We start from the raw sequence: 22933 nt of genomic DNA, 5'->3' as shown, positions 1-22933 counted from the left end.
TTTGAAAAAGAGGAAGGAGACAAGAATAATTTCCAGCTCGCAAGATGGAGCGAATGGTGGTGGTGTTACCTATGATGGGAATACTAGGTCGGGGAAAGGACATAAAAAGTAAGGGTCCTAACTACCAATCCTAAATAGTGGATGAAAGCCAGATGTGCTAAAATATTTGCTGGTGAACGTTTAACAAATGGTGCCCCATCAGGCAACCCATGACAGTTGTTGGGACATTTTTGTGGTGGAATTATTTGGAGCAACAGAAGGATTCTTCCCTTTCCAGTTATTGCTTTTGCATTACATGGGAAAAGAACCATTTTTTAGGGTAGAAAGAATTAGTGGACAATTACCATTAAGAACTGTTGAAAAATCTGCCATGTGATATACTTTTTAGAAGGTGCCTAAGGCAATTTTACAATGTCGTCTTTGCAAAAGATAACCTGTACATTTACAAATGTATGCAGCAGGAGTGGAATGAATATTAGATGTGGTCCCCTCAGCGTCACTGGCCAATAGAGCACCGCCCTGGGAGTCAGAAGGTCGTGGTTCCGATTCCCGGCTCGTCCACTTGTCTGCTATGTGTTTTTGGGCAAGTCACTTCACTTCTTTGTGCCTCAGTTACTTCACCTGTAAAATGGGGATTTTGACTGTGAGCCCCACATGGGCCAGGGGCTGTGTCCAATCTGACTGGCTTATATCCACCCCATGCTTGGTAATAATGATGGCATTTATTAAGCGCTTACTATGTGCAAAGCACTGTTCTGAGCGTCGGTACAGTGCCTGGCAAGTAGTAAGCGCTTAACAAATACCAAAATTAAGGAGTTTACCTTCTGGTGAAGGAGACAAACATACAAAGATTTATAATAAGCGTAGTAAAAATAAATAATTAACTAGACATACACTTGAGCCCTGAGGAGTCGGCTGATGGATTTATATGGCTTAGGGCTTGGGGAAATTAATCGGGGAAAGTTTGTTGGAGGAAGTGGGATTTTGGGGAAGCTTTGAATTGAGGAGAGCTGTGGGGAAGGAGGGAGTTTCAAGCATGAGGGAAGTGGGGGGCCTGTGGAAGAGTGATAGGAGTGAGTTATACCTAGAAGGTTGGGAGCAACAAAGAGTGCCTATTGGGGAATGGCAAGTAAAAGGAGCAGAGAAGTAAGATGAGGGCAAGTTAGTGGAGAACCTTGAAAGCCGTTTGAGGCATTTTCAGTTGCTATGGAGAGACACAGGGAGTGAGGCCTGGGCGGAAAAACAGTCCAGTGAGGAAACTCTCCCCTTTTATTGGGAGAGTGTGTGTGTTTCTCTCTCTCTCTCTCTCTCTCTCTCTCTCTTAAACAATCACCAAGGTGGAAGGGGCACAGATTTGGGGATTAGACCCCGTTTTCCAAGCATTAGGGTATGGTCATTTATGTTTGCCCATAAATTTAAAAATGAAGTTGTTCCACATTCTATAAATGTGCAAAGGATGGCATAGGTGACAAGAAAAGAATCTTCAGATATTTCATAAACTGAGAGCTGGGAGGCTGCATGATGATTTGTGGCATTTAGAGAGATTAAAAGGAGCTGTCTTAAAGGCCCATTGAATTCTGTAATTTAGTCTTTCCTGAAAAATACATTACAGATATTCTCAAGCCTTGATTTTTTTTTTTTATGGAAGAAAGTTCAAGGGAACTGGATGAAATTGTGGTGACCCCACAGGATACTTTAGATCAAATTGATATACCGGAGGTAAACAAAACCCTCACAAATGAATGGAATCAGTTCCGAAAGAACTTGGAGAGGAAGTTGCAAGACTCTTGACAAGACTGAAACCTACTGTTACAAAAGACTACTTACAGTTTGACTGGCAAGTCTCCAGTGTGACTCTCCCATCTCTGAGAAGGAGTGCAGAGGTCCTGGGGATTATGGAATGGTGAGATCTGGCAATCTGGTAGATTCCACAGTCAGGTTTAAAATAATTGAACGCTAGGAGAACAGAACCTGGTTGTCTCTGTAAAGGGAAACCATGTGTGTCAAAAGAGAGGAAGTGGTGGACATACTATATTTAGGTTTTTCAAAAAGTCTTTGGATTCTACCCCAAAGACTATTTTAAAACAAAAAAATAAGCATGAGATTGTTTGGAATGCTTTAATCATGGATTATTTTTTTAATGGCCAAAAAATTAGAAAACCAAAGGAGGGAGTAAATGGCCACTTTTTTGAAGAAGAAGTGTAAGTAGTGGGGTTATCAGGGAATTCACATTAGAACCAAGTTTATTTAACATCCTAAATTAGCTGAAAGAAGAAATGGGTGGGGAAATTTCCAGGTATGCTGATATCACTAAGCTTTTTGGGGTGGTGGTATTCCAGACAAATGGGGATAAAACTTCAGGAAGAGAATGTAACCAGTGGGCAGAAAAGTAGCAGAAATAGCAGGTGAGCTTTGTTGCTTATGCCCTTGAATGTGCTCCCTTTAAACATTGTTATTCACCCACCCTCAGCCCCACAGCACTTCAGGTACCTACTTATTATATTAGTGTCTGTCTCTCCCTCTACACTCTAAGCTCCCAGTAGGCAGGGAATGTGGCTACCAACTCTGTTGTATTGCCCTCTCCCAATGCATGGGAAGCAGCAGGGCCTAGTAGAAAGATCATAGGTCTTGACTCGGAGGACCTGGGTTCTAATTCTGCCTTCGCTGTGTCTGCTGTGTGACCTTGGAACAAGTCAGGGAAGCAGCATGGTGTAGGGGAGAAGGTCATGTGTTCTAATCCTGGCTCTGCCACTTGTCTGCTGTGTGACCTGATGCAAGTCACTTCACTTCTCTGTGCCTCAGTTACCTCATCTGTAAAATGGGAAATAGTAAGAATAATAATAATAATGATGGCATTTATTAAGTGCTTACTATGTGCTAAGCACTGTTCTAAGCACTGGGGAGGTTACAAAGTGATCAGGTTGTCCCACGGGAGGCTCACAGTCTTAATCCTCATTTTACAGATGAGGTAACTGAGGCCCAGAGAAATGAAGTGACTTGCCCAAAGTCACACAGCTGACAATTGGCAGAGCTGGGATTTGAACCCATGACCTCTGACCCCAAAGCCCAGGCTCTTACCACTGAGCCATGCTGCTTCTTCTAATAAGACTGTGAGCCCTATGCAGGACAGGGACTGTGTCCGATCCGATTTGCTTGTATCCGCCCCAATGCTTAGTACAGTGCCTGGCACATAGTAAGTGCACGACAAATACCATAATGATAATAATAATAGTAATAATAACAGTTATTATTATTAAGTCATTAATTTCTCTGTACCACAGTTACCTCTTCTGTAAAATTGAGGATTAAATCCTCCTTCCTCTGGCTTAGACAGTGAGCCTCATTTGGGACAGGGACTATGTCCAACCTGGTCATCTCGTGTCTACCCCAGCACTTAGCACAGTGCCTGGCACAAAGCAGTCCTTAAAAAGTGCCACAAAAAATGTTTAGTACAGTGCTCTGTACACAGTAAGCGTTCAATAAATACAAGGCAGTGGGTTTGAGGCATTTATTGTTACTGAGCTATCTCAAAGCCATTGTTGATGGTATTTACAAATCATCAGTTTATTGTATTATAGTGGCCAGAATGGCCAATAAAATTCTGTGTCATCAGGAAGGGAATAGAAAACTAAAAATATAAGGAAATTTAAGAAGCATCTGAATACAGGGATAGATTGGAGGTCAAAGCCTGCTACTAGAGAGGAAGTTGGGAAGTCATCTGCCCTCCCAAATTCTCTCCTCCATTTACCTTTTCTATCACAATTGAAAACACCACCTTTCTCTGCAGCCTACAACCTCGGTATTATTCTGCACTCTCTCTCTTTCAACTACAACATTCAGTCTTTCATTAAATCCTGTCAGTTTTTCCTCAACATATTCAGAACCCTCCCCTTGTTCTCCAGCCAAACAGCCATCACGCTGGCCCAGTCACTTGTCCTTTTCTGGCCTAACTACTGCATCAGCCTCCCTTCCAGGCCATTCTCTCCTCCCTGCCTAAATCATCTTTCATATACATACCCATCACCTCTCTTTCTTCCTAGTATCTGTAAATTAGTTCTGTGTGTGTTTCCCCCGCGTGATTGTAAGCTCCTTGAAGACAGGGTTCAGTTCTACTAACCGTACTGTTCTCTCCCAAGTGCTTAGTACAGTGGTATACAAACAGTAGGTGCTTTAAAAGCATTGATTGATAGGGGCACAGAGTAAAGTTAGAGATAGTAAATGGACCATTGCACTATCCATTTAGAGGAATGTCAAAGCGAGCAATCATTTTATTGTCCTGCTAAGTACCCTATTGCCACTGTCCTAGACAGAATAGGAAACAGCATGTCTTTGTGGAAAGAGCACGGGCCTGAGAGTTAAAGGCCCTGAGTTCTAATCCTGGCTCTTCCACTTCCCGACAGTGTGACCTTGGGTAAGTCACTTAACTTCTCTTTGCCTCAGTTCCCTCATCTGCAGAATGTGGATTCAATACCTGTTCTCCCTATTTAGACTGTGAGCCCCATGTGGGACCTAATCATTTCATCACTATCCCAGCGCTTGGCACGTAGGTAAGCGCTTAACACATACCACAATTATCATCATTAGAAAACTGGACGACATGAACCATTCATCCAATCTGTACAAGTGTTTGATATGTTTTTTCATCATTTACCGTGATGTAGCCTCAGTCCTACCAAGGATGGTTCTCATTACCCTGAATAATTGAGAGTTGGCTGAACTTCAGAGAAATCAATTGCTTTTCTTCCAAGAGGCTCAAAGCGCTTGCCCTAGTTCTGAGGAGTAGCAATGAGGCAGACGTTAGCTTCATTTTGCAGACTGGGAAATGGATATTTAAGGAGTTTAATTTGGCCAAGGGCACAGAGTCAGTGCAGAGCTAGGACTAGAATCAAGGGCTCTGTGCCATGTCTGTCTCCCACCCCAAACCGTGAGCTCTTTGTGGGCAGGGAACATGTCTACCAACTCTGTTATAGTATACTCTTCCGAGCGTTTAGTATGGTGCTCGTACACAGTAAGCGCTCAATAAATACGATTGATTGATCGATCCAATGATTCCCTGATTCAGGAGGCCTTCCCTTACTAAGCCCTCCTTTCCCCTTCTCTCACCCACTTCTGCGACACTCCGACTTGTTTTCGTTATTCATCTCCCTCCCGGCCCCACAGCACTTATGTTCATATCTGTAATTTATTTATTTATCTCAATATCTGTTTCCCCTTCTACACTGTAAGCTTGTTGTAGGCAGAGAATGTGACTGTTTATTGTTAAATTGTACTCTCCCAATCACTTAGTACAGTGAGTTACACACAGTAACGTTCAATAAATGCGACTGAATGAATGAATGAATCTCCCTCCCAGCCCCACAGCAATCAATCAATCAATCAATTGTATTTATTGAGCACTTACTGTGTGCAGAGCACTGTACTAAGCGCTTGGGAAGTACAAGTTGGCAACATATAGAGACAGTCCCTACCCAACAGTGGGCTCACAGTCTAAAAGCACTTACATACACATCTGTAATTTATTTATCTCAATGTCCATCTCTCCCTCTAGACTTTAAGCTCGCTGTAGGCAGGGAATGTGACTGTTTATTGTTATATTGTACCCTCCCAAGCGCTTAGTACAGTGCTTTACACACAGTAAGCGCTCAATAAATACAATTGAATGAATGAATGATTATCCATCACATCTATACCTAGCAATGACAGCATTCCCATTGACCGGATAAACAGGTGTTAGGATGTCCCGAGGATGCCCCAGGTCCCTCTTTGGAAGGGGGAGAGTGTGGACTTGGAGTCCTCTAGACAGTAAGTTCGCTGTGGGCAGAGGACGTATCTGCCAACTCTGTTGTATGGTTTTCTGCCGAGCACTTAGTACAGGGCTCTGTGAATAGTAAGCGTTCAATACATACAGTTGATTGATTGATTGACGGAAGGGCACGTCAGAGGTGGTGGGTTTACAGGTGCTAGTGCTACTAACACAACCTCCATTTCTCCTGCACTGAGCATTCATCTATTCAATCCGTGAGGACGGGAATAGAAACAGGAGTTGCACATCAGGAAAAATATCTTAAAAAGCACACCAATTCCGCCGCATGCTAAAAAAAAGTTTCTGAGGTGGTAGTAGCGTTACCCTTGAACATGACGTCACTGACAGGGAAGTCTTATCCAGAACTTATCCAGTCTTATCTTATAAGAAGGCTGAGTCATAGGTTCAAGATGTCTAGGCAGAGAATACTCTTTAGATATAAAGTAATCCATTGTTTCTGTGAGGTGCCAGCCTGACGTTTCTCAAATTATTTTTCTAAACTCATGGGCAGGGAATGCGTCCGTTTATTGTTCTCTTGTACTCTCCCAAGCACTTAGTACAGTACTTTGTACACAGTAAGCTCTCGATAAATACAATTGAATGAATTGAATGAGTAAACTTCACGTGGTTCAATGGAAAGAGCCCGGGCTTTGGAGTCAGAGGTCATGGGTTCAAATCCCGGCTCCACCAGTTGTCAGCTGTGTGCTCTGTTCCCTGGCCCCAGAATTCTATTAGAGAAGCAGCGTGGCTCAGTGGAAAGAGCCCGGGCTTTGGAGTCAGAGGTCATGGGTTCGAATCCCGGCTCCGCCACTTGTCAGCTGTGTGACTTTGGGCAAGTCACTTAACTTCTCTGGGCCTCAGTTCCCTCAACTGTAAAATGGGGATAAAGACTATGAGCCCCCCGTGGGACAGCCTGATCACCTTGTAACCTTCCCAGCACTTAGAACAGCACTTTGCACATAGTAAGCACTTAATAAATGCTATCATTAAACGTTTTTAGAAGATCTGTACTATAGTCAGTTTTCAGATGCCTCTTTTACAGGGAAAAGTTTTATTTGTATTGCCCAATGAACTTCTATCTATGATTGGTTTTGGGTTTTTTTTAAATAAAACTTGGGCTAAACCCAAAAGAACTTGGATTGTATTCCTGTGATGACAGAACTCTTTCTGACTGTTCCGATTTTGCTGCTTGTTGCTGCTTAATGCCCTTTTAAACGGTTCTCACCAAGCGCTCACTACGTGCAGGCCCCTGCACTAAGCATTAGATACAAGATAATGAGGTTGGACACAGTCCCTGTCCCTAGGAGGTTCACAGTCTAATTTGGAGGGGGGAGGATTTCATTTTCATATTGCAGGTGAGGTACCTGAGGCACAAAAAAATTAAGTGCCTTGCCCGTGGTCACAGAGCAGACAAGTTGTGGAACGGGGGTAAGAAGCCAGATCCTCTGACTTCCGGGCCTGTGCTGTTTCCCCCAGAACATACTACTTAGAGAAGTAGCGTGGCTCAGTGGAAAGAGTACGGGCTTGGGAGTCAGAGGTCACGGGTTCCAATCCCGGCTCTGCCACATGTCTGCTGTGTGACCTTGGGCAAGTCACTTCACTTCTCTGAGCCTCAGTTCCCTCATCTGTAAAATGGGGATTAAGACAGTGAGCCCCATGTGGGACAACCTGATCACCTTGTATCCCCCCCCCAGCACTTAGAACAGTGCTTTGCACATAGTAAGCGCTTAACAAATGCCATTATTATTATTATTACTTCCTTGCTATCCTGGACATTCTTGCTTTCTGATCATATTTCTGCCCCTCCCATCCCATTTCAAGAGCTGGACCAATTGGGCTCACCCTTAGGGAACCTGGGAAGGGTCTGTTAGAGTGTAAATTCCCTGAGGGTAGAAGGCAGGGATTCCTTATTCAACTCTACTGTCCCAAGCAGTTAGTACAGCTCTGTGCACAAAGTAGGCCATCAATCAATAATAATAACAATAATGGTACTTGTTAAGCGCTTACTGTGTGCCAGGCATTGTACTAAGCGTTGGGGTGGATACATGCAAATCGGGTTGGACACAGTCCCTGCCCCACATAGTCTTAATCCCTGTTTTACAGATGAGGTAACTGAGGCCCAGAGAAGTTAAGTGACCTGCCCAAGGTCACACAGCAGACACATGGTGGAGCTGGGATTAGAACCCATGACATGACTCCCAAGCCCGTGCTCTATCCACTATGCCTGATACCAACCCCCTCACTGTTACCGTTGTCTCACCCTCCATGGATTCCTTACTCTCCCTCACCCTCCGGACCCTCATGCAACTCCCTCCCCTTCATAGCCGACAGACCAGCACTTTTTCTGTGTACTATTTAAGCGCTTCTGTGTCAGGCACTGTACTAGGTGCTGGGGCAGATACAAGCTAATCAAGTTGGATACAGTCCATAGTCCACATGGGGCTCACAGTCTTAATCTCCATTTTCCAGATGAGGTAACGGAGGCATAGAGAAGTGAAGTGGCTTACCCAAGGTCACACAGCAGACAAGTGGCAGAGTTGGGATTAGAACCCAGGTCCTTCTGACTCTCAGGCCTGTTCTCTATCCAGTAGGCCACGCTGCTTCTCTAATGCTCTCCCTTTCTTCAAAGCCCTACTCAAATCCCATCTCCTGGAAGCTTTCCCTGACTGCCTCTTCCCCCCAACTCTATTTTCCATCCTTACTACCCTTATCCTACCCCTTAAGCATTTAGGCACTCACGCAAATGGCTTTTCAGTTTTTTCAGTGTGAAAATGGGATAGGAGTTTTGCATCTTACTGCAATAAACTAGCAGAGGATCACAAAATCATTTGAAACCAACGTGTTTTATGAATTAAAAAAAGATGGCATTTATTAAGCACTTACTATGTGCAAAGCACTGTTCTAAGCGCTGAGGAGGTTACAAGGTGATCAGGTTGTCCCACGAGGGGCTCACAGTCTTAATCCCCATTTTCCAGATGAGGTAACTGAGGCACAGAGAAGTTAAGTGACTTACCCAAAGTCACACAGGCTGACAACTGGCAGAGTCGGGATTTGAACCCATGACCTGTAACTCCAAAGCCCGTGCTCTTTTCCACTGAGCCACGCTGCTTCCCTAGAAGCAGAATGCTTCTGGAATGGAAAATCAATGCCTGCCAACTAATGTATTTTTGAAATCACATTCAAAGTATTGGAAGGCATACTTATAGGATTGGAAACAAACTGGAAAATTGAGTATCAGACTTAATGAATAAATATTATGTATTGAGTGCTTACTGTTCAGAGCACTCTATTAAGTGTTCAGTCAATAGTATCTGCTGAGTACTTACTCTGTGCAAAGCACAGTACTTAGCACTTGGGCGAGTACAGTAGAGTTAGTAGAAATGATCCCACCCCCTGTTTTAGGAAAATGAACTAGGCAGCAGAGTAAGGAATGTACTGGAAAGAGGAGAGGCTGGAGGCAGGGAGGTCTGCAAGGAGGCTGATGCAGCAGTCCAAGCAGAATATGACAGGTGTTAGGCCAGCACGGTGGCAGTTTGGATGGAGAGGAAGGGGATAGAGTCTTCAAATGTTGTCATGAAAGAATATGTATTTGGTGAGTGAATATATTTGGGAATTAAAAGAGAGAGGAGTCAAGGATAAGACCGTGTTTTGGGGGGGATTTTTAAAATCGTATATGTTAAGCACTTAATATGGTTTTAGCACTGTACTGAGTGCTGGGATCGATACCAGCTAATCAGGTGGGCCCACCCCATGTCCCACATGGGGGTCACCATTTTAGCCCCCATTTTCCAGAAGAGGTAACTGAGGCATAGAGAAGTTCCGAGTTGCCCAAGGTCACACAGCAGAAAAGTGGTGGGTCCGGAATTAGAACCCAGGTCCTCCCGACTACCAGGCCCTATTAAGCCACATTGGACTTGAGAGACAGGAAGGCTAGTAGTGCTGTCAGCATTGGTGGGAAAGCTAGGGACAGGAGAGGATTTGGGAGAGAAAATGAGACGTTCAGTTTTGGACACATTGAGCTTCAGGTGCCATTGGGACATAATGATAAGCACTTAGTACGGTGCCAAGTGCTTTGTACAGAGCCCTGCACACAGCAAGTGCTCAATAAATACGATTGAATGAATGGATAATAATAACAGTGGTATTCATTAAGCGCTTACTGTGTGCCAAGCACTGTTCTAAAATCGGGGTAGATACGAGGTAACCAGGTTGTCCCACTTGGGGCTCACAGTCTTAATCCCCATTTTCCGGATGAGGTAAGAGATGTCCTGGAGTCAGGAGGAGATGCGAGGCTTTAGAGGAGAGAGGTCAGGGCTAGTGAGGCATATTTGAAGAACCAAAAATCATATATCAAGACAGGCAATTTAATAGATATTCTGAGAAGCTGTTTCAAGGAGACCTTTGTTCTGTTCTTTATCTGATGGTCATTCATCCATTGCCCTGTTAGGAGTAATTAGTTATGTTTATCGTGACTCATTCGGCAAGATAATTCTGGCGGAGTGAGTGTATAAAAGCGATTGCCTCTCCTGGCTCGTGTTCATGTTAGAGCAGGGCCTACTAGTTGTTCCACATCAGTTCTTGGCATCACAGTCGTGGGTTGCCAGCGGGGAGTAAGCCACAGCAGAGAGGATCCTGCTTTTTTAAAAAGCACGCCCAGCGGAGGCACGATACTTCGGGGAAGTTTTTGTAATTTTTTTTGGAACTTAGTGCGGGAAATTAAATTTTTTATTAATGTTTTTTAAAAAATACCGGGCTATATGGCACACACGAAAATCCCTCGGGATATTGGGAAAAGGTACTGTGAATTTATCGCGCTGAAGATCAACAGGTGATAATTGGTGAGTCAGTCGTTTCACTGTTACCATTTTAGTATTGGGGAAAAGCTCGGGTTTTGAATTCCCTCCTTGTTTAAAGTTAATATTTCGCTTCTGCCTAGTCTCTGTGTTTGTGGTCAGAGCAATTTTAGGTCTTTGAAAAACTGGATTTTATTTTAATTTTCCTTCTTAGGATCACTCGCCTTATACTAACTACGGATCCAACTACTGGGATTCTGCTGCTCAACAGAGAGCTTCCTACCTGAGCACTTATCCTGTAAGACCGGATTTGCAAGGCCAGGTACAGTCTGATGAGAAATTTCCACTGGAGATTAGAAGATGAAACTGTTTTTTTCCTCTTAGAGGTTGATTTGAAACTCTTTTAATCCTCTTCTATGGAAGGAATGTGGCTCTCTATTGGATGTTCTTCAACCACGTTATTTCATGTGCCCAAATTCAAGGCTTAAATTAGGTTTTTCACTGGAAATTTACTACAGTAATATTTCACCATTCAAAACTTAGATTTAGTGCATAGAGGAGGATAGGAGATTGAGGCAAAGTGGGTCACGTTTCTGAGAACAGAGAATGGAAATATAACTAAAAAGTGAAATTTCCATTGTATCTTCAGTTTGAGGCCAGGTTTAAGTAAAGTAAGATGATGATCTGAGACCCTCTTCACAGTCTGCTTTATGTAACAGTGAGGATGAGGACAGAAATAGTGAAGTGAATTTCTGCATCGATTAGACATTCAGGTTTAAATGGATTTAAAATTTATTTTGGTGCACATGGGCATACTTCATGATAGAGCCGTAATATGTTCCTTGAAAACGTGCTTGTATCATGAGGTAATGTTTCCATGGGCTCATGTGTTATAAATTGGGAGCCGTTCCAAAAGCTCTGAAAACAATTGAAATTACTGTACGTGTAATGTTCTGTAACATTTAACGTCACCAAACTATTACTTATTCTTTATTAAGGCAGTTGAATGCATAACATCACCACATTAAATAAGGAATTGTAATATGATCAGTGCTCTTTGAAGGAGGTGGCAGAAGTGAAAGCTTGCTCTAAGGACTGCTTTTTCAACATTGGTGAAAAATTTGTCCAGTTTAGGTTTTCTGCTTTTCTTCATAAAGCACCTAGTATTCAACTAAGCTTGAATGTCTCTGTACACCTATGAACTCCTCTTTCCATCAGGATCTTCAGTCATTTCTAACTGCTTCCTTGAAAATTGATGCAAGACTTTGTAATCCCCAAATCTTACCTGGTGATGGAGCTATGATCCTAGCCTTAGTGGCAGCCTTGACAACTTCCTTCTGCATCACTGGGGTTGTGCATGTATTTCAAGGGAGGAGTGTTCTGCTTTATCCGAAAGCAGCTCAGAATCGGGATGGTAGAAGAGCAGGGATTTGTTCATTTTCCTGGAAAGCAACAGAGAATTGGGAAAACCAGAAGGGGCAGAGATTCCAGGAGGATGTAGTCAGCCTTTTCTACCTCACCGTGATCCTTGGCTGGTTTCAGACAAAGTGGAGCAGCTGACTTCCAGTTTTTCAGGGAGAGACCATGGCTGAAAGCAGGTGTCTCTTTGTTGCTTTAAGATGAAGCGGAGAAGGGGGCTTCCAGATTATGTGGGGAGGGAATTAAATTTGTTTCAATCATTTTGGATCCTAAGTCAGCGGTTCTGCATAACGTGTCTCCAGATATTACGTATTGTGGTTGTTTGGAACTGGGGTGTGCCTATATTAAGAAGTACATAATGGGATTTGTTAAGTGCTTACTATGTGGCAAACACTATACTCAATGCTGGGCTACATACAAGTAATCAGATTGGACACAGCCCCCCCCCCACATGAGGCTCACTGTTTAAGTAGGAGGGAGAGTAGCTATTGCATCCCAGTTTTCAGAAGAGGAAACTGAGGCACAGATAAGGTCACACAGTAGGTAAACAGCAGAGACCATTTAGTCTTACCCTCCTCATTCCTCTCTGTGTGTGAAGTGGGGGCCCTCGCCATAGTGACTGTTTGGTTTTTGCCTTGGCTGGGGTGAGTGGGAGAGAAAATTGAGCACCGGAATTTCTGCTAATGTAATTTATAAGGTTAAGAATTTACTGAAATAAGCTGTCAACTGAAACAGCTCCATTCCCACGGAAATGTTTATGTGGGTACATTACCAGGTCCCAAAGGTAAATAGTGTGCACTTTGGTGTTGATAGCAGTTGGATTCGAGAGATATCTTTTTGCAGTCTTGTAATCTACAGTGTGATTTGATTGAAGCCAAAAACTAAGGAATCAACTATATCAATATGCTAAATGATCACTTGGAGCATAGAAATGGACTTAGTTTTGTTAAGGGGAAGGGGACAGAGTCCACCCCTCTCCCTCCTCCCCAACTTTCCCTGCCTCTAGTGGATCCTCAAAAAAAATTCCTGGCTGACCCTAGGGCCTAGCTGGGAAGAGAAAACCCCCTTACCCAGCCTCAGATCCCAGAAGAGGGGCAGAAAAGCCCTGGCCAGTCCCAGAGCTCAGTGAGATGCAAAGAAATGTGGCCTAGTGGAAAGAGCACGGGCCTCCGAGTAGGAGGACCTGCGATCTAGTCCCGGCTCTGCCAATTGTTTGCTGTGTGACCTTGGACCAGTCACTTAACTTCTCTGTGCCTCAGTTTCCTCAACTGTAAAATGGGGATTCAGTGTCTGTTCTCCCTCTTACTTGTACTGGGCGGGACAGGGACTTTGTTCTAATTAAGTTGTACCTACCGCAGAGCTTAGAACAGTGTTTGATACATAGTAAGTGCTTAACCATTAGCATAAAACAAAGAAGACTCATCTAGGGTGTGGAGCCTCTTATAGGTGGGAAGAGCCCTCAGCACTCTGCGGAACCTTCCCCTGGCTTGGGCCACGCCATCTGCTCCTGCTTGGCTCCAGGGCCAGGCTGAGGGTTCAGAGGAAGCCCCCGGCTTATCCCTGAGCCCCCTCCAGCGGGCCTGGCCAGGCCAGGAACAAGAATAAGGTGACCAGAATCCTGGTGCAGAAGCAGGGCTCATAGCGGGTGGGATCAGAGGTGACTAGAAATGGGAAGGGAACAGGAGAGAGAGGGAAACTGCCCGAGAAGGGAAACACAGGGGAACATGGAGGGGGAGAAGGAGGAGGGAGGGGAGAAGAGGGGGTGGAAAAAATGTGGGAAATGGAGAGAAGGGGAGAAAGTAGCTGTGAGGGAGCTTACTGTGATGGCTCACCAGCCTTGTGCCCAGAGTACCTGTCTGGTGGCCCCGGGCGGATTGGGGGCACAGACACCCCTCTTGGGCTCCAGGGCCAAGCCAGGGGCGAGTGGAAACCTGCTGGGCTGGGGAGTCGTGGCCTAGTGACGGGGATCAGGGACTAGGGCTGCAATCATGGCTCCACCCAGGTGCTGGAAAAGTGAGCTATAGCAGTGGGGGCAAAGTTCACACCTGTGCCACCACAGTAATAATAAGTATGGTGTTCGTTAAGCGCTTACTCTGTGCCAGGCACTGTTCGAAGCACTGGGGTGGACACAGGCAAATCGGGTCGGACCCAGTCCCCGTCCCACGTGGGGCTCACGGTCTCGACCCCCATTTTACAGATGAGGTGAGAGGCTCAGAGAAGTGAAGTGTCTTGCCCAAGATCGCACAGCAGACAAGCGGCCGAGTGGGATTAGAACCCCTGACCTTTTGACTCCCAGGCCTGTGCTCCATCTGCTAAGCCGTGCCGTTTCTCAGGGGGAGGCAGGTGCCATCGCCTTGATCCCAAGACCTCGGCACTTTGCCAATTCCCTGTTTACTTTCGGCGAGAGAGCCAAGGCCGGTGGTTCTGTGGCCTTCAGTCACAAAGGTGCAGCCCTCTTCAGTCTCTGTCACATCAAGAAATTCCTTATTTGCAAGGTAGAAGGTGCTAAAGGCCCACAGCAGCTTGTGGGCCTGCCTTCTCCCTTCCTTTGTCTCCCTCCTCTCCCGGCCCTTTTCCTTCACCCCCATCCTTTTCTCCTTTCCTCACTTTCCCCCCCTCCCCTGAAGAACCTGAAACTGTATCAGCACAACTGAATCTGAAACTGCGCAGGAACAACTTCTTCGATTTATAATCCCAGCATTTTAAGACCAGGGTTTCTCGTTCAAGTTTCCGTTTCTTCGGTATGTATTCCCTGGACACCCTTTCCAGCTTGCGTTCCCTTCCTCTCACCAAACAGGAGCAGTTTGAGGAGAGGCCGGGCTCACTTTTTCAGAGGTGCAGGATGCGATTGAGTAGTTTGGTTCTAGTTTTCAGGATTACTACCTAATAAAGGGTTCATTTTAACATAGAAATAGATAGGAAACATGGCTAAGCAGGGGAAAATTTAAACACTGCTTCATGTTTTTCCTTTGAACTGTTTGTAGTCTTCAAATAACAGCACATTTGAGTGCCCCTTTATCCCTACTCTCTGATGGTAAATGAAAACTGAAATCAAAGTTGGAATGAAGAAATCTTCATTACCTGCTTATATGGAGTCTATAGAAACTACAAACCAAATTCATTCATTCAATCGTATTTATTGAGCGCTTACTGTGTGCAGAGCACTGTACTAAGCACTTGGGAAGTACAAGTTGGCAACATATAGAGACGGTCCCTACCCAACAGCGGGTTCACAGTCTAGAAGGGGGAGACAGACAACAAAACAAAGTATATTAACAAAATAAAATAAATAGAATAAATTTGTACAAGTAAAATAGAGTAATAAATATGCACAAACATATATACAGGTGCTGTGGGGAGGGGAAGGAGGTAAGGCCGGGGGGGGGGTGGGGAGGGGGAATCAAATCATAACCAAACCAAATCATAACAAAGGACAGTCTTTGGGTATGGCATGGACAGGACTGTAGGTATTATTATAATTATTATTATTGCCCAAATTAGCCTTTTCAGTCACAAACCCCATAGGTCACTGACACTGTCTTGGGAGTACAAAGAATGACTCTCCCCCTGCATTTGTCTGTCTCACTGCAGACCCCTCGCCCTTGTCAATCAGTCAGCTGTATTTATTGAGTGCTTTCTGTGTGCAGAGCACTATACTAAGCATTTGGGAGAGTAATCAATCAATCATATTTATTGAGCACTTACCTTGTGCAAAGCACTGCACTAAGCGCTTGGGATAATACAGTACAACAATAAATGGACACATTCCCTGCCCACAACGAGCCAATATAACAGAGTTGATATACACCTTCTCGGCTCACAATGAGCTTATTCTCTAGAGGGGGAGACAGGTATTAATATAAATAAATAATGGCTATATTATTATTATTTTGTTAAGCACATACTCCATGTTAGGCACTGTTCTAAGTGCTGGGGTGGAAACAACAAATCGGGTTGGACACAGTCCTCGTTCCGTGTAGGGCTCACAGTCTCCTTCCCCATTTTAGAGATGAAATATCAGGACTGAGAAGTGAAGTGACTTGCCCAAGGTCACACAGCAGACAAGTGGCAGAGCCAGGATTAGAACCCAGGTTCTCCTGACCCCCCAGACCCATGCTCTGTCCAATAGGCCATGCTGCTTCTCTGCTATGTACATAAGAGCTGCGGAGCTGAAGGAGGGGTGAAAAAAGGGAGTAAATAGACGTGCAAGAGTGATGACATAGAAGGGAGTGGGAGAAGAGGAAATGAGGGCTTAGTCGGGGAAGACCTTTTGGAGAAAATGTGCCTGCAGTAAGACCTTGAAGGTGGGGAGAGTAGTTGTCTGTCAGATATGAAGAGGGAGCGTGTTCCAGGCCGGCAGCGGAACGTGGGCGAGAGGTTGGCGGCAAGCTAGACAAGATCAAGATACAGCGAGTAGGTTAGGGTTAGAGGAACGGAATTGGTTGAGCAACTGCTGGAGGTTCTCGAGGAGTGGGGAAAAGTGGACTTGACCGTTTCTGTAGAAAAATGATCTGGGCAGCAGAGTGAAGTATGGACTGGCATGGGGAGAGTAGGAGGAAGGGAAATCAGCAGAGGAGGCTGGAATGGCAGTCGAGGCAATCAAGGGATCGAGACCGTGAGCCCCACGTAGGACGGGGACTGTGTCCGACCTGATTTGCCTGTGTCCACCCCCAGCGCTTCGAACAGTGCCTGGCACATAGTAAGCGCTTAACGAACACCATGCTTATTATTACTGTGGTGGCACAGGTGTGCACTTTGCTCCCACAGCTATAGCTCACCTTTCCAGCACCTGGGTGGAGCCAGGATTGCAGCCCTAAATTGCGGCAAGCTAGACGAGATGAAGATACAGTGAGTAGGTTAGCGTTAGAGGAACGTTAGAGGGTTGTAGTGGAAGAACAGTGAGGTACGATAGGAGGGGGCAAGGCGAGTGAGTGCTTTAAAGCCGATTGTAAGGAGTTACTGTTTGCGGAAGTGATTGGGCAACCGCTGGAGGTCCTCGAGGAGTGGGGAAACGTGGACTTGACCATTTCTGTAGAAAAATGATCTGGGCAGCAGAGTGAAGTATGGACTGGCGTGGGGAGAGATAGGAGGCAGGGATGTCAGCAGAGGAGGCTGGTATGGCAATCAAGGCGGGCTAGGATAAGTGCTTGGATTAACATGGTAGCAGTTCTGGCCTGGAACGCCCTCCCCTTTCATATTCCACAGGTGATCACTCTCCCCACCTTCCAAGGCTTATTGAAGGCACATCTCCTCCAAGAGGCCTCCCCCGACCAAGCCCTCACTTCCTCTTCTCCCACTCCCTTCTGTGTCACCTCTGCACTTGCATTTGCTCCCTTTATTCATCCCTCCCTCAGCCCCATAGCACTTACGTACAGTACATTCATTCATTCATTCAATCGTATTTATTGAGCGCTTACTGTGTGCAGAGCACTGTACTAAGCGCTTGGGAAGTACAAGTTGGCAACATATAGAGACGGTCCCTACCCAACAACGGGCTCACAGTCTAGAAGGGGGAGACAGACAGCAAAACAAAACATGGGGACAGGTGTCAAGTCGTCAGAACAAATAGAATTAAAGCTAAATGTACATCATTAGCAAAATAAATAGAATAGTAAATATGTACAAGTAAAATAGAGTAATAAATCTGTACAAACGTACAGGTGCTGTTGGGAGGGGAAAGAGGTAGGGCAGGGGGGATGATGGGGAGGAGGAGAGGAAAAAGGGGGCTCAGTCTGGGGACATAGTAATAATATAATAATAATGATGGCACTTATTAAGTGCTTACTATGTGCAAAGCACTGTTCTAAGTGCTGGGGAAATTACAAGGTGATCAGGTTGTCCCACAGGGTCTCACAGTCTTAATCCCCATTTTACAGATGAGGGAACTGAGGCACAGAGAAGTTAAGTGACTTGCCCAAAGTCACACAGCTGACAAGCGGTGGAGTCAGGGTTTGAACCGATGACCTCTGACTCCAAAGCCCGGGCTCTTTCCCCTGAGCCATGCTGCTTCTCTGCTACATAGTAAGCACTCAGTAAATACCCTTGATTGATTGATTATATTACTGTCTGCCTCCCCCTCTAGCCTGTAAACTCACTGTGGGCAGGAAATGTGTCTGTGAGCTCTGTTATATTGTACTCTTCCAAGTGCTTAGTACAATGTTCAGCACACAATTCCTCAGTAAGTATGATTGACTGATGGATTGATCGCCCCTTCCCCTCTCCACCTCCCTTCCAAGCTGCCGGCATTTTTGGACATCAGCTGTTGTTCCAGGGACCAACGCACCCTGAAGAAGCAGCGTGGCTCAGTGGAAAGAGCACGGACTTTGGAGTCAGAGGTCATGGGTTCGAATCCCAGCTCTGCCACTTGTCAGCTCTGGGGCCTTGGGCAAGCCACTTAACTTCTCTGTGCCTCAGTTACCTCATCTGTAAAATGGGATTAAGACTGTGAGCCCCACGTGGAACAACCTGATCACCTTGTATCCCCCAGCGCTTAGAACAGTGCTTTGCACATAGTAAGCGCTTAATAAATGCCATTATTATTATTATTATTATAGCACTGTACCTGTACGCAAGCCCACTCTGGTTTGGCTTGTATGGGACTGGGCCCAGACCCTGTGTCCCTGGATTCTGCCTGAAATGCAAGGCTGTACAGGGGGACAAGCTGGCTAGTGAAATTGTCCCCAGGCCGGCTCTACTTCCAAAGGTTGCCTTCTTTCATATCCTAAAATGTTCGCAGGCCAGGTTTTTGTCCAGATTCATTCATTCAGTCAATCAGTCAATCAATCGTATTTATTGAGCGCTTACTGTGTGCACAGCACTGTATTAAGCGCAGTCATTTATTGAGCGCTTACTGAGGGCAAAACACTATCCTAAGCGCTTGGCAGAGTACAGTATAACAACAGACAGACACATTCCCAGCCCACAATGAGCTCGGAGTCTGGAGGGGGAGACAGATATTAATTTACATATATAAATTACATAAATTATGTATACATAATATGCATAAATAAATTACAGATATACACCTATGTGGTGTGGGGCTGGGATGAGGCCCTTCACCTCTCACGTGCGTGGTCTCTCTTCCTTTGCTTTTTAGGGAATGGATTCCTACCCAGATGAAGCCTATGGGCCTCACTACCCGCCAGGGTCAGGAGCGAGCACCCCGCCATACTCTGGGACTTACTACTCGTCTGTACATTCTCAAACCCCTTACCCTACCGAGGCCCAAAGCACATACCGCTCCCCCGGCACCAGCCCGTCCCCAGTCTCTCGATGGACTTACCCCCAGCAGGACGGTCAGTCGGAAGGGCCCTCTCTCAGGGGCCAAGTTCCAGGGTACTCCGCCTCCCAGGTGAGCAGTCACTACTGTTCGGGAAAGATCAATCTGTGCTTCTAGAGCCAATGGATCCGTCTCTTTGTCCTCGGGTAGGCTCAGTTAGGCTGTATTAGTAATGACGGTCTTCATTGAACACTCACTATGTATCAAGCACGGTTCTGGAGTAGACACAAGCTAACCGGGTCGGACACAGTCCCGGTCCCACATGGGGCTCACAGTCTTAATCCCCATTTTACAGATGAGGGAACCGAGTCCCAGAGAAGTGAAGTGACTTGCCTAAGGTCACTCAGCAGACAGGTGGCAGAGCCGGGATCAGAACCCAGGTCCTTCTGACTTCTGGGCCCGTGCTTTATCTGCCAGGCCATGCTGTATTAGTTGAAGTGGGATGGGTGGTGGTGACTGAAGTTCAAGAACTGGGTGTCCTTCTGGTCCTGAAGCCAGAGCTACTTACACTAGTGCTTGGGTTCAGGCTAAGGGCCTGGGTCAATCAATCAGTGGTATTTATTCATTGTTTATTGGATGCAAAGCACTGTACTAACTTCTTGGGAGAGTATATTCAATTGATTTGGAAAACACATTCCCTGCCCACAATAGGCCCTCCCGCCTCACCCCCTAAAACAACTTGGCTATTTGTAAGTTTTTTCCAACTGTTGGGATTTTCCCACATTGCGTTAGGTTGGCTGTTCATTCAAAAGAGTGAGTATGCCACTCCAGTGGTCTTAAAGGTGCCACACAATGGAAACACCCACACAATGTAGAGGAAACGTTGTCTAGGGTCTGCTTTTTTTAAAATACTGTTTGTTAAGCGTTTACTATATTTCAAACACTGTTCTAACCTCTGGGATATATACAAGGCAGTTAGGTTGGATACAGACCCACATGGGGCTCACAGTCTAAATTGGAGGGGGAACAGGAGAACCGAGGCAAAGAGAAGTTAAGTGACTTACCCAAAGTCACGCAGCAAGCAGTTGGCAGAGCTGCGGTTAGAATCCAGGCCCATGCTCTTTCCACTAGGCAGTGCTGCGCCTCATGCTGCTTCCCTTCTGACGCGTACCCACACTTCTACTCCTTTAAGCATCTGCCTTTCTTTTCCCAGTCCCGCTGACTGAATTCCCGAGCACAGCAAACCCAGAAGCAGTACAGAACATCTTCTGATCCACTTGGGGACACAGAAATTAGGAGGAAATTGGGGTTCACCTTTATGCTTAGGAGTCAGACATTTTGGCCCAAACCCAGCCAGGCACTCTTTAATCTCCTGTAACTATTGTGGTTGAGAGACTTGTGTTGTGTGCTTAGAAAGTAAAAGCTTACCACTACAACTTCCTTTTCTAAGAAAACATTCAATTTTAGACCTGGCTCATTCTCCCTTTATTTATAATTGAGAAGAATGATAATAATAATGGTATTAAGCACTTAGGCTTTGTGTCAAGCACTGTACTTGGGTAGATAATTATTTATGTAAGTGTCTGTCACCCCTTCCAGACTCGTCGTGGGCAGGGAGTATGTCTGCTAATTCTGCAGTATCATACTCCGCCAAGTGCATAGTACAGTGCTGTGCACATAGCAAGCACTCAGTAAATACCACTGATTGATTAACTGATGCAAGACCATCAGGCCCCAGATGGAATGGAAGTAAGGGTACAGGTCAGAAGTGAAGCGGCATGAAGAGCAGCTCTAAGTAGGAGGAAAAACAGGCATTGAATTCCCTCTTTGCAGATGACGGAACTGAGGCACAGAGAAGTTAAGTGACTTTACCCTAGGGCATACAGGAGACAGGTGGTGGAGCCTTTATCAGAACCCAGGTCCTCAGACTCACAGGCCCGGGCCCTTTCCACTAGTCCACACTTCTTTTCAGATAGACTCAAAAGAACTGGTCCTGTTTGTCCTTTTGACTCACAGCGTGTCTTAAGGAAAGCTGTTCCAAGCCATCCTCGTTAGGGAATGTAGCAATAACCAGGAAGGATGTCGTCTCTCTTTCCACAGAGCCCAGGGATGGCGCTTCCCCATTATCCATATGGGGATGGGAATCCTAGTATCCCACAGCCTGGACCCCCACCACAATCCCAGGAGGAAGCATGGGCCTCGTCAGGAGTTTATGGAATGACACCGCACTACCCCTGGCCTTCTGCTTCATCAGCTGCCCCTCCTGGGAATCTCTTCGTGTCAGGGTCTACTTCTTCTTGGCCCAGCAGCGGGTCCCCTCAACCAACCCCTTCACCACCATCACCACCGCTCCCTCCCTCCTTGGATTCCAAGGTAGGAAAGGGTGTTAAGATCGGCTTCTTCTCGAATGCCGTGGCAAGAAAGCATGAAGAGGGGCTTTGCGATTGAAAATGACCCGGGGCTCTAAGTATTTAGAAACTGTAGTGTTTTCTTAATGGGAGGGCCATATGTGAAAAGACGCAACTCCTGGCAGGATCGGTCCCAGTATCTGGTTTCTCTGGGCTTCATACAGAGAGGTTCTCGGCTGAATGGCTGGGCAGTTGCAACTGCTGGCCAATATACTAACCTTGAGATGGCATAAAAAGGTCTACAAACTCAAAAGACTATATGAGAAAACTCCAGAAATAGGTGTATTGTTCAATTTTTATGTGAGTGTTTGTATGCGTGGGGGCAGGGTTGGGGGGAGTGGTGATTTAAGAAACAGGTTTTCTTTTTCAGGGCTGTTTCTGGGTGACAGCCCTATTGAGGAAGGTTATTGGAATTCTAGCTATTAGGTCATAGTTTAGATTGTGAGGTGGCTGATGATGAGTTTCCTCAGAGGGCAGCTCTTTCCTTTGACCTGATCGCTGCCTGGTATCATCTTCGGGATGTGCTCCTTCAAAATGACCGGGGCAGGAGGGCAGACTCGGGTGGTAGGAGACCAGTTCCTGTGCTCTCCTGGTCAGATGAAAGATGGAGGTTAAGGACCCCGGTATTGATGGAGCTCCATTAAAACACCTTTTCTTCCCTTTTCCCCATTCCCCCATAAGGATTCCTCCTATCCCTACAGCCAACCAGAACAAGGCATGAACCAGCACAGTTTTCCCTGCCATGCCCACCAATACGAATCATCTGGGACCATGAATAACAACAACAAGCCAGACCCGTTCAGCTCCAAGGTGCAGTACAGCGCTCAGCCTCAGTTGTACAGAAACTCAGTCAAGAAAGAGCGTAGCAGTCAAGACGTGGGTTTTAAATCTCCCAGTGAGCCTTCATCTTCGGACTCCCCAGATCATCTGCCGGGGATTAAAAAAATTATTCAGGTCCTGGAGAAAGTCCAGTACTTGGAACGCGAGGTGGAGGAGTTTGTAGGGAAAAAGACAGACAAGGCCTACTGGCTCCTAGAAGAAATGCTAACTAAGGAGCTCTTGGAACTGGATTCGGTCGAGACTGGTGGCCAGGATGCCATTCGGCAGCCTAGGAAAGAGGCCGTTTATAAGATCCAGGCCATACTGGAAAAACTGGAAAGAAAGGGATTATGAGATGCTCGTGGAACTCTTAGTGGTGGCTAGTTATCAACTGTCTCGGTTTGCAGCTAATTCTCACCCCTCTGTCGAAACTGCTGTCGATGACAAGATGCAATAAATTCTGACATTTTCA

At 45.8% G+C, this 22933-nt stretch overlaps 1 protein-coding gene across 1 annotated transcript in view; it reads left to right on the top strand.

Annotated features, from left to right (window-relative positions):
- The window catches only part of BAG4 (BAG cochaperone 4), a 51868-nt gene extending 28935 nt beyond the window's left edge, over nt 1–22933 (top strand). The window contains exons 2-5 of the mRNA XM_038747417.1: nt 10811–10918; nt 19112–19366; nt 21335–21607; nt 22324–22933. Of these exons, the coding sequence (XP_038603345.1) occupies nt 10811–10918; nt 19112–19366; nt 21335–21607; nt 22324–22815 (1128 nt within the window). The 3' untranslated portion in view covers nt 22816–22933. The remainder of the gene's footprint in view (nt 1–10810; nt 10919–19111; nt 19367–21334; nt 21608–22323) is intronic.

The sequence above is a fragment of the Tachyglossus aculeatus genome, chromosome 5, assembly GCF_015852505.1.
Source record: "Tachyglossus aculeatus isolate mTacAcu1 chromosome 5, mTacAcu1.pri, whole genome shotgun sequence".
NCBI lineage: Eukaryota > Metazoa > Chordata > Mammalia > Monotremata > Tachyglossidae > Tachyglossus > Tachyglossus aculeatus.
Note: the sequence above shows the minus strand (reverse complement) of the source record. Positions and strands in the feature narration are given on the sequence as shown.